We start from the raw sequence: 13,033 nt of genomic DNA on the forward strand, positions 1-13,033 counted from the left end.
ATGTGTTGTTATTTTTCTTCCCTGAATATTTTTGATCTGTGGTTGGTTGAATCCACAGATATGGAACCTGTGGATATGAAGGGCTAACTGTATTTGGTCAGAAATTGTTTGATTTTTCATTAGAAGTTGAAATTCTGGGTTCAAATGATTTCCTCAACTAATAATCTCACAAAATTACTTGAATAGGTAAATCTAGCTATTTTATGAACTATGTTATAAAATATATTTTATGTATTTTATATAAATTTCCCTCTGATTATCTTGAGGTACACATGGCATCTCTGAATGAAGTATTTCTCTATAGGCTAAAATGTACCCTTTAGTAGTGTTTATCAGGGCAAGTTCATTTTATGAGATTTAATAGGTTTAAATAATATAGGTTTAAATATTTTTCTTTGTCTTTTCACATGACAGTTTGACTAAGCATAAAATATGAGGGTCGCATTATCTTGCAGTGGTTACTTTTTTGGCATTCCTTTACTTCCTCTATGGGATTAATGTTGCTTTAGAGAAGTCTGAATGTAAGCTTATGTTTTTTATTTCCTTCTGCCTAAGTGGCTTTACCTTCTTGTTTAGCTGTTCAAAAAAGTCTTTTCATCTTTAAAATTCACAAACTTTACCAGGGAATATTTTGGTGTTGAAAGTCCTGCAGCAAATTTTCCTGGGATGCTCTATATCTTTTTAAATTATAGATCAATCGTTATTTCAGAAAATTTTCCATAATTTTACCTTTAAACATATTCATTTTTCTATTTTGGTTGATTAGACATATGTTTGATTGCCTTTGTCTGAATTCTATATCCGTAATTTTCTCTGTAACCTTTTAAATCTTGGTGTCTTATTTTTCCTTTATTTAATTTTGTTCTTATTTCTCAAGTCTATTCTCTCTGTCATAATTCTTACAGTCTCTATTCTTTTTTTGACCATTCCAGGGTGACTTCCACTTCTGATAGTTTTGTTCTTTTATGTTTTATAGAACAAAATTTGATACTGAGTTATTTTAGCCCATGTTTGAGTTTTTTTCTTTTTTCTCCTTCCTTCCTTCCTTCCTTCCTTCCTTCCTTCCTTCCTTCCTTCCTTCCTTCCTTCCTTCCTTCCTTCCTTCCTTCCTTCCTTCCTTCCTTCCTTCTCTGTCCTTCCTTCCTTCCTCCCTCCCTCCCTCTCTCTCTCTCTCTCTCTCTTTCTTTCTTTCTTTTTCTTTTCTTTCGATGGAGCCTTGCTTTTCTGCCCAGGCAGGAGTGCAGTGGCTCACTGAAACCTCCTCCTCCTGGGTTACAGCAATTCTCCTGCCCTTAGCCTCCCAAGTAGCTGGGACTACAGGGGTGTGCCACCAGATTTAGCTAATTTTTGTATTTTTAATAGAGACGGGGTTTCACCATGTTGGCCATGATAGTCTCAAACTCCTGACCTCAAGTGATCCGCCCACCTTGTCCTTCCAAAGTAGTGGAATTACAGTTGTAAGCCACCACTCCCTGCCTCAACATATATCTATGAGCTTATTAAATCCCTGTTTTGAGCTCTGGATTTTAAGAGGCAATTGTTTCAATTCCTTTTTTAAGTATGGCAATATAGTACTTTTAAAATCTACGTTAATAACAGCATTTTTCTGGAGACTGTTCTCCCTTACTAGTCATTTGTTTTTCTTTTTTGGTTATTATTTAACTTTTAATGAGGTGAATTATTCCTTGTCAGCAGTATTATGAAAATGGATCAATTAAATAGAACTTTTCATGAAGCACTGTAAAATAAGTTGTAGCTGGGTTGACATATTGATGCCTTTAAACCTTAGAAAGCTGCAGTAATAACAAGAGTTTTGTGCTGGAGTAGGATTGCAGAGATTAGTGACACAAGATCAAGCGGCCATAAATAAATTCACAAATAGTCAAGTTAGTAAAAGATGTGCTTTTTGGTTAATGCAATAGAATGCTGGATCTCTGTCTTCTCCCACTTAAAGATATTACATATGAATTAGCACATCACAGCCCTGCTTCCTTTCTCAATGTAGGCCTGTATTATCAACATTTTCTACTGGGGGCCTGCTTGGATGCCTCTACTTTCTCAAGTTAGCTAATTGACTGATTATATTCACCAGTGCTGATCTAATTGGCTTATTGCAATCACCTGGGCTGAGCTAATTGGCTTAAGGTATTTACCCTAGTTGCAGAAGATGACCTCTGACCTACTTTTCTTCTGAGGCTTTTTTTTGCAACATATACACACACATTACATAGACATAGCCATGTGATCCCTTCTGTGTGTATATGTTTATCCACCTATCTTATATCTAAATCAAATAGTAAAAATGTTAGGATAAAGCCATTGTTTGTGTAATTATGGAACAAGGAACAGTCATGTATCAAACTCTGAACCTAGGAAAATTGAACTAATTGAAAAATTAGAAGAAATGTAAGTGACAATAAATATATGGAAAAATGCTTAATGTCACTGAGGATTTTTAAAATGAAATTAAAAAATTATATATATTTTTTAACCAATGAGCTTGGTAGTCATTTAAGTCTTATTATGTAAAGTGTTAATGAATTGTTGGTGGGACTGCATATTTGTATGACTTTTTGATAAAGTGGTTTGGCAGTATCAAAATATAAATATTTATTCACTTTGACCCAGCAGTTTCACTCATTGTAACCTGTCCTATAGATATAGATAGGATTACCCAAAATGTGCCAGGGTAAACTTAAAAAAAAATGTACCTCATAACATTCTAATGGAAATAACAAAATGGTCTAAACCTATGTATAATACAATATAATATTAACAATATTTATCATTAAATACATGTACTGGACTAGGCAATAAAATTACAGGACATTTATGCTGTAGAATATTATGACAGTGCCAATAAATAAATTTATAGCTTTAAGTGCCCATATCAGAGATGTCCAGGACATAATAAGTGAAAACTGGACATTGTTGAATATAAAGATAGTATGTTTTATTATGCCTATAATTGTGTGGAAAATTAAGTGGGTATACAACATGTAACTATATGAGTAAATGTCTGAAAAATTGAAAAGAACTGTTAACAGTGGTTACCCTCATCTAAGTGACCTAGGTGAATAGGGGTTACCTTCATAAAGTGAGGGCAGGCTGGGGTAAGAAAGTATATTTTTCTCTTGATTTATTTTTAAATAGTTTAAATCAAAGTAAAATGATTGGAAGAAATAAATAAGGTTATATCATATTAGGCAAATATAATTTATATGATATAAATTTAAATTATTAGTTAAATTTCTGTTAATTCACAATTTTGTTGTTTTTTTTTCCCCAAGACACTTGTGTAACAGCAAGCAATAGCACCAGTTGTACCTCTTCAACTTCTTCACTTTCTAACTACTTGTATGTCTTCATCTTGGGACAACTATTGCTGGGGGCAGGAGGAACTCCTCTTTATACTCTGGGAACAGCCTTTCTTGATGATTCTGTGCCCACACACAAATCTTCTCTCTATATAGGTAAGTTTACTCTCTAAACTGTCTCAGTATCAGTTTATCTTATTATATGTTTACTTTAGAAGTAAAGTATAACATAGGCTTATTAAAAAGTTAGTTGTAATGCCATAGGTATTCCCAATAAATACATGCAGTATTACTTTTATTTTCTGCCATATAATGTCAGTGAATACAAATTGTCATCATTTTTGTTGATCCTCTGCTGTATTTCTTGGTATTGGCAGGCCAGCTTTGCAGGATAAGAAGAGCCATTTAAGCAGCATTCTCTCTAGATTGCTTGAATTGACATAGAGGCAGATGTCTGCAAGGTGTTGAGATTGAGCTCTGCCATTCTGTGTGATTTATTACATCCTATATTGACATACAGTCCACAAAACAAACCATTGTTTCTCCTTTGTGATCTAATTCCTGGTAGCATAAGTTTCTCTTAAATTCCTTCTCTTATGTTCCTGAAAGGTAAAACTAACTAGACAATGCACAGCCCTACATCTAATTATTGAGTACTTTATTTGCATATGAGTTTTCTCTTTATCAGTCTGTTAATCTAACATAGGAGATTCATTGCCATAGGGTTAGTAAGATAGTATGTTCAGTGCAGCCTAAGCTACTGAGGAACTCACAGATACCATTGGCCTTGATTACAGCCAGAGGATTCAAATGGAGACTACACTGCCGCACCCACCCAGAATCAAACCCAAAGGGTACCTACCCAACCAACACCATAGATATATCTATAGGAATATGTCTTATCTTATGAAAACTACTCATTAAAATTGCAAGAGTTACTGTTGCTCCAGCTGTGCAGACATCAATATAGTAATAAGCAAAAACAAAAACATGAAAAATCAAGGAAACATGGCACCTTGAAAGAAATACAATAATTATACAGTAACAGAACCAAAAGAAAATAAAAATCTATGAAATGCCTAAAAAGGAATTTGAGCTAATGGTCTTAAAGAAACTCAGTATGATATCAAGGAAACTCAGATAAACAATATAAGGAAATCAAGGAAACAACTTATGATCTGAATGAGAAATTCAAGAGAGATAGATATCATTAAAAATAATCAAATATAAATCATGCAACTGATGAGTTAAATGAATGAAATTACAAGTGTAGTTGAATGAAAAATTATATTTGAGAGGTTTAACAATAGACTAGATCAAACAAAGAATTTCTGACCTAGAAGAGAGGTCTTTTGAAATAACCCAGTCAAACAAAACAGCAAACAATATGAAAAAAAATAAAGAAAGCTTATGTGCCATATGGGCACTATTAAGTAAACAAATATTTGAATTTTAGGAATTTCAGAAGGAGAAGAAATGTGAAAAGGTATAGAAAATCCATATAATGATATAATGCTGAAAACATCCCAAGTTGTGGGTGAGAAATTAGACATCCAGATACAGGAAACTCAGTGATTCCCAAATAGATTCAACCCAAAAGGGTCCTCTTCAAGGTATATTATATTCAAACCAGCAAAAATCAAAGATAATTCTAAAAATAATAAGAGAAGAGCATCAAATCACCTATGGAGTAATTCCCATCAGAAAGATTTCTCAGCAAAAACCTTACAGGTCAGGAAAGAATTGGATGATATATTTAAGAATGCTCAAAGGCAGGGGTCTGGGGGTCAGAGGGGGGACACAGCTGTCAGTCAGGAATACTACATCCAGCAAAGCTATTCTTCAGAAATAAAGGTGAAATAAAGTCTTTCCCAGGCAAGCAAAAACTGACGGAGTGCATCATCACTAGACCAGCCCTATAAAAAATGCTTAAGGGAGTCCTACATCTGGAAGCAAAAGGACAATAATTACCACCCTGAACACAAGTGAAAGTATAAAACTTAGTGCAAAGCAGATACTCAAGAAAAAGAAGGGAATCAAATGTTATCACTACAGAAAACTGCCAAAATGCTAAGATGAACAAGAGAGGAAGAAATGGACAAAAGATGTATAAAACAATCAGAAAACAATTAACAAAGTGACGAAGTCCTCACCTATCAATGATAACAACCTTGAATGTAAATAGTTTAAATTCCCTAATTAAAAATATAGATAGGCTGAATGGATTAAGAAAGTATATCTAACCATGTGCTGCCTAGAAGAAACTCATTTCAACTGTAAAGATACACTTAGACTGCAAGTGAAGGGATAAACAATATATTTAGTGTAATTGTAAACCAAAAGTGTGTAGAAGTAGCTATACTTAAATTAGACAAAAGAGTGTAAGTCAAAAAGTACAAGGGGCAAAGAATATCGTTTTACTCTTATGAATACACCAAGAATACAAAAATAAATTCACCAAGAAGATACAGCAGTTATAATCGAATACACACCCAACACTAGAGCATACATGTATATAAATCAAATATTATTAGAGTTAAAGAAATGGACCCCAATATAATAGCAGTTGGAAACTTTAATACTCCACTTCCAGCACTGGAAAGATTATCTAGGCAGAAAATCAGCAAATAGTACTGGACTTAAACTTCAGTATAGACCAAATTGACCTAACAGGTATTTACAGAACATTTTATTCAGCAGCTACAGGATACATGTTCTCTTCAGCACATGGAACATTCTCTAGGATAGACCATATGAAACCACAAAATAAGTCTCAATAAACTTTAAAATATTAATAATATATTAGGTATATTATCAGACTAGAGTGAAATAAAACTAGAAATTAATAATGAGCAACTTTTGGAACTGTACAAATACATGAAAATTAAACATCATGCTCCTGAGCAACCAATATGCCAATGAAGAAATTAAGAAGGAATTACATGAAAATAGAAATACAATAAACCAAATCTTATGAGGTACCGCAAAAGCAATGCTAACAGGGAATTTTATACCAAGAAACACCTACATCGTAAAAATAGATTTCAAATAAACCGCCTAATGATGTACCTTAAGAAAATGGAAAAGCATGAACAAACAAACCCAAAATTAGTAGAAGGGAAGAAGTAATAAAGACTATCTCAGAACTAAACAAGAGTAAAAAAAAAAAAAAAAAAAAAAAGAAAAAAACTACAGAAGATCAATGAAATGAAAATTGGTTTTTGGAAAAGATAAAATAAAGCCATTTAGTAGACTAAAAAAAAGAGAGAAGACCTAAGTGAAATCAGAAACAAAATAGAAGGCATCACAGCTGATACCACAGAAAAACAAAGGATTATTAGTCTTACGAACAAATATATCCAACAAATTGAAAAACCTATAGAAAATGGATACATTCCCAGGCACATAAAACCTACCAAGATTGAACCAGGAGGAAATAGAAAACTTGGTCAGACAAATAACATGTAATGAGATTGAATCAATAATAAAAAGTCTCTCATGAAACAAAAGCCCAGGGCTGGATGGCTTCACTGCTGAATTCTATAAAACTTGTAAAGAAGAACTTAGTACCAGTTCTTTTCAAACTATTCCAAATAGTTGAAGAGGAGAGAATTCTTCCTAACTTGTTCTGAGACCAGTATTACCCTGATGCCAAAACCAGAGAAAAACAGAATGTAAAGAGGAGCTACAAGCCAATATCCCGAATGAACATAGATACAAAAATCCTCAACAAAATTATAGTTGGCTGAATTTAATAGCACATCAATAAATGATATACCATGATCAAGTGGAATTGATCTCAGTGATGCAAGAATTAGTTCGTCATATGGAAATCAATGAATGTGATACATCACATAAACAGATAGAAGGACAAATATCACATGATCTTCTCAATAGATGTAGAAATGTATTTCATAAAACTCAACATCCCTTCATGATAAAAACTCCTAAGAAATTAGGTATAAAAGGAACATACATCAACACGATAAAGGCCATGTATGGCAAACCCACAGCTAACATTATACTGAATGAGAAAAAGCTGAAAGCCTTTCTTAGAACTGAAACACAAGAAAGCCCACTTTCTTTTTTCTTTTCTTTTCTTTTCTTTTTTTTTTTTTTTTTTTGAGATGGAGTCTCATTCTTGTCGCCCAGGCTGAAGTGCAGTGGTGCGATCTCTGCTCACTGCAACCTCTGCCTCCCGGGTTTAAGCAATTCTCCTGCTTCAGCCTCCCAAGTAGCTGGGATTACAGGTGCCCACATCATGCCCCGCTAATTTTTGTATTTTTAGTAGAGGCCGGGGTTTCACCATGTTGGCCAGACTGGTCTTGAATTCTTGACCTCAGGTAATCCACCTGCCTCGGCCTCCCAAAGTGCTGGGATTACAGGTGTGAGACACCAGGCCTGGCTGAAGGCCCATTTTCATCATTCTTATTCAACATGGTACTGGAAGTCCTATTCAGAGCACTTAGGCAAGAGAAAGAAATAAGGGACATCCAAATTGGAGAAGAGGAAGCCAAATTGTCTGTCTCCACAGATAACATAATCTTATATAAAAACATCTAAAGACTTCACCATAAAACTCTTAGAACTACTAAATAAATTCAGTGATGTTTCAGGGTAAAAAATCATATTAAAAAATCAGTAATGTTTCTTTACACCTTTGATGAACTAGCTGAAAAAGATATCGAGAAAGTAATATCATGTATAATGGTTACAAAGAAATACATAGGAATAAATTTAACCCAGGAGGTGAGAATCTATAAAGGAAAACTACAAAACACTAATGACAGAAACTGAAGACAGAATAAAAATGGAAAGGCATCCCATGCTCATGGATTCAAAGAGTTAATATTGTTAAAATGACTGACTATACTACCCAAAGCAATTTACAGATTCAATGCAATCCCTATCAAAATTCCAATGTCACTTTTCAGACATGGAAAAGCAGTCCTCAAATTTATATGGAACTGGAAAAGATGCCAAAACAATCCTGAGCACAAAGAACAAAACTGAAAACATCACACTATCTGATTTCAAATTATACAACAAAGCTTTAGTAATCAAAAAAGAATGGTGTTGATATCAAACCAGACACATTGACCAATGGAACACAATAGAGAACTCAGAAATGACCAACTAATTTTTGCTAAAGATACCAAGGATATACACTGGGGACTCTTTAATAAAAGGTGCTGTAATAACTGGATATTGATATGCAGAAGAATACAACTAGACCCCTATCTCACACCATATACAAAAATTAACTCAAAATGGATTAGACACTTAAATGTAATACTCAAAGCTATAAAATTGCTGGAGGAAAACACAGGGGAAACACTTTATTACCTTGGTCCTGGGAAAGATTATATGGCCAAGACTGCAAAAGCATAGGCAACAAAAACAAAATTAGACAAATGGGACTATATCAAGCTAAAAAGTTGCTGCACAGCACACGAAACAATCATCAGATTGTAGAGACAACCTATAAAACAGGAGGAATTATTTGCAGACTGTTCCTCCAACAGAGGACTAATGTCTAGAATATATAAAGAGCTTTAACAACTCAACAGCAAAAAGTCGAAATAATCTAATTAAAAATAAGCGAAGAATCTATATAGCCATTTTTCAAAATAAGATATACAGATGACCACCAAGTATATGAAAAACTGCTCAACATCAATTATCAGGGAAATGCAAATCAAAGCCACAATGACATATTATCTCACTTCAATTAGAATGGCTATTATCACAAAGACAAAATGTCAAATGCTGGTGAAGATGCAGAGAAAAGAGAACTTTTTAATAGAATGTTGGTGGGAATGTAAATTAGTACAGCCATTATGGAAAATAGTATAGACATTTCTCAAAAACGGAAAGTATAATTACCATATGATCCAGTAATGCTACTATTGGGTATTTATCCAAGGGAAAGGAAATCAGTGTATTGAAGAGATAGTTGTGTCCTCATGCTTATTGTAGCACTTCTCACAATAGCTAAGAGATGGAATCAAGCTAAACATTCGTCAACAGATGCATAGATAAAGAAAACGTGAAATGTACATACAACAGGATACTATTCAGCCATGAAAAAAAAAAAAAATCCTGTCCTTCATAGTAACGTGGGTGAGCCTAGAGGACATCCTGTTAAATGAAACAAGGATACAACAGGATACTATTCAGCCATTTAAAAAAAAAAAAAAAAAAAATCCTGTCGTTCATGGTAATGTGGGTGAGCCTAGAGGACATCCTGTTAAATGAAACAAGTCAGGCACAAAAAGTAAATACTACGTGTTCTCACTGATGTGTGAGAGCTAAAAAGAAAAAATACCAGCTCCTAGAATTCAGGAACAGAATTATGGTTATTAAAGATTGGGGAAGATATGGGAAGGGGAGGATATAGAGAGATTTGTTAATGGATAGAAAACTACAGTTAGGAGAAATAAATTCTGGTGTTCTATATAGCACTGTAGATTGAATATAGCTAACCATTACTCATTGTATATGTTCAAAAAGCTAGAAGAGGGGATGTTAAATGTTCCCAACACAAACAAATCTTAAATGTATGAGGTGATGTGTGTGCTAATTAATCTGATTTGATCATTACACATTGTATAGATGTATTGACCCATAACCATGTATCCTCTAAATGTGTACAATGGTTATGTGTCAACTAAAAAAAGGAAAAAAAAATGAAACTATATTCAACTAACTCCCCAAAATACTTGCGAGCTTAAATAAACAGCAACAACAACAATAAAAAGACATGAGTGGTCAAATAAGTTTTGTTTTATGAAAATTCAGAGTTATATATGGCAACATTTTAAATGTCTCACAGATAGAAATAAGCTCAATTTAATTCCACTGCAAGTAAAAATAGGGAGAGTCCCTAAGAGGAAGAAGTTTAATGACTTACTTTTAAGAAGTTTAATGACTTACTTTTAAGAAGTAGACTTCTCAGCAGATCCAGATTTGAAGTCAGCTGCTGTAGTGCAAAATATAAAATTCTTTTTGAGTTGCACAGAGTAGAAAAGGCTTCTTGTTTCACGTTGCTCGCATTATTTTCTTCCGTGATATTGTAAACAGTAACTATGATCACTATCAGTAAAGGATAAATAGTAGATATACTACCTCTACTGCCAGTTAACAACACTTTCCATGGATTTATAATTTTTGGTTTTGTTCTAATTATTACTACAAATAGCTTTTACATTGAATTACATGTTTTAGACTCCTTGACTGTCTATTCAAATGTTATTGTTTTAATGAAAATATGTGTGATTTTGGTATGTTTAATTGTTTAGATTTTTCTATAGTAAGACATTTGTTTTCACTGTTAGATAGGCAAAGTGAAGTTGTGCATATGACTGTATTCAATGTCTCTGTTCTTCTTCTAGGAACTGGTTATGCTATGTCAATCTTAGGCCCTGCTATTGGCTATGTATTGGGAGGACAACTGCTAACCATGTACATTGATGCTGCTGTGGGAGAAAGGCAAGGCAGTATCTAGTTTTCTTTTATTTAAAGTCATTTTATTTTAATTATGCCAATATCATAGACAAAACATTTTCACAGTACTTCCCTCAGTATAGCATGAAGAATTATTCAGGAAAAAAAAATTGAATACAAAAGATTCTTATATAATATCTAATTTGGCTGCATTACCTTTTGGGTTAATGCTATACCATCTTTTATTATAATAACATATTTTCATAAATAATGACATTTAATAAAGTCATCTGGTGAAATTTTTAAAAATACATATGTAGGACCCCATGCATTGTTCAAAAATAAGAATTCAATAAAAATTAGCAATATTTTCCGTGGATTTAGTTGGGACTAGATAGTCTGAAGAGTCTCAAGAGTCTATGATTCTCAGAAAATGTTCCAGAATAACTCTGATAATGTCACAGAGATCACAATTATGCCATTTTAACAATGATGACAATGAAGGATAGTAATAGATAATATTTATTTGTCCTATACTGTACACCAGACACCATATGTTTTGTGTGTTAACTTATTTTACATGCTATCTTATTTAATAATCTCAAGTATTCAACAAAGTAGTTGATACGCACAGGTTGGTAAGTGTCTAAGACATGAATTAAAATAGATCTCTTTGACCAAAATCCAACACTGAGTTAGTTACCTTCTCTATTTCCTGGTTAGAGAAATTTGTGCCTTTGCTGAGGTCATATGTTTTTTCATTTTGCCACTGGGAATTATAACTGCACAATCCTCTACATGACCATGAGCAGTGAATACAAAAATAGGGTCATAGGTATGTGATTTGTTCTCTAAACTGTTAGTCCTAGGTTACTCTTTCACAGACTGTAAAAAGGCATGCAGAAGAACTCTTGAAGTAGTGACCCCGAGATTTAAGAAAGGACACTTTAATTTCAGTGGAAAATTACGTGAGTTGTAGGAGTAGTGTATTTTTGGAAAGGGTCAAAGTGTATTAAAATACGAGATCCCTGGCTGGGCACGGTGACTTATATCTGTAATCCTAGCACTTTGGGAGGTCAAAGTATAAAGATCACTTGAGGCCAGGAGTGACTTGTGCCTGTAGTCCCAGCTACTTGGGAAGCTAAGATGGGAGAATCGTTTGAGCCCAGGAGTTCGAGGCTGCAGTGAACTATGATCATGCAATTGCACTCCAGCCTGGGTGATAGACTGAGACCCTGTTTCAAGGAAATAAATAGACAAATAGTCACTTTAAGAATAATTTTACATTAAAGAAGTGCTCTAATTGAAGCACACTCTATGGGCTTTTAACACAGATCAGTGATTTGCTGTGATATATATATATTTATTTATTTATTTATTTTTTTTTTTTTTTTTTGAGACGGAGTCCCACTCTGTCGCCCGGGCTGGAGTGTAGTGGCCGGATCTCAGCTCACTGCAAGCTCCACCTCCCGGGTTTACGCCATTCTCCTGCCTCAGCCTCCTGTGTAGCTGGGACTACAGGCGCCCGCCACCTCACCCGGCTAGTTTTTTTTTTGTATTTTTTAGTAGAGACGGGGTTTCACTGTGTTAGCCAGGATGGTCTTGATCTCCTGACCTCGTGATCCGCCCGTCTCGGCCTCCCAAAGTGCTGGGATTACAGGCTTGAGCCACCGCGCCCGGCCTGCTGTGATATATATTTAATACAGTAGAGAAGAAAATTTAGCCAAAGTTAAAAGAATGTTGAGAAATTCTATGTATCTTTTCAAATATTTGTCATATTTACTATTAGATATTTTAAACTTTCATGTCATATTTGCCATTGTTAAACATTTTGTAAACCATTATTCTCATAACTCTCAATTATGTCTGCTACCTGTTTTCTGATTCTTTGCAATGGCACCATTAAACTGTTGGATATTATAATCGTATTCTACTATATGCACTTGAAGTATAAAGTATATAATTATCTTAACTGAGTTTTAATTAATAAGGTAGAGTTGACTTTTACCTCTTGTTTTTCTATTGTATAGCACTGATGTCACTGAGGATGATCCACGATGGTTGGGAGCTTGGTGGATTGGATTTCTTCTATCATGGATCTTTGCTTGGTCTTTAATAATACCTTTTTCTTGCTTTCCAAAACATTTACCAGGTAAGCATGCTTTCTTTAAAACCAGAGAGGTTTATTTTAATTGTAGGCCAGTTGTTCTTTTCTATATGATTAATAAGAACTGTAGATTCACCCTGTTTGTTTTATAGAATCTCAACTG

At 34.0% G+C, this 13,033-nt stretch overlaps 1 protein-coding gene across 1 annotated transcript in view; it reads left to right on the plus strand.

The window, feature by feature from the left end:
- The window catches only part of SLCO4C1 (solute carrier organic anion transporter family member 4C1), a 68,556-nt gene that overhangs the window by 21,403 nt on the left and 34,120 nt on the right, over positions 1-13,033 (plus strand). Inside the window, exons 3-5 of the mRNA XM_050793124.1 lie at positions 3,291-3,473; positions 10,712-10,808; positions 12,794-12,915. Of these exons, the coding sequence (XP_050649081.1) occupies positions 3,291-3,473; positions 10,712-10,808; positions 12,794-12,915 (402 nt within the window). The remainder of the gene's footprint in view (positions 1-3,290; positions 3,474-10,711; positions 10,809-12,793; positions 12,916-13,033) is intronic.

This window comes from Macaca thibetana, chromosome 6 (assembly GCF_024542745.1).
Source record: "Macaca thibetana thibetana isolate TM-01 chromosome 6, ASM2454274v1, whole genome shotgun sequence".
In the NCBI taxonomy this organism is placed as follows: domain Eukaryota; kingdom Metazoa; phylum Chordata; class Mammalia; order Primates; family Cercopithecidae; genus Macaca; species Macaca thibetana.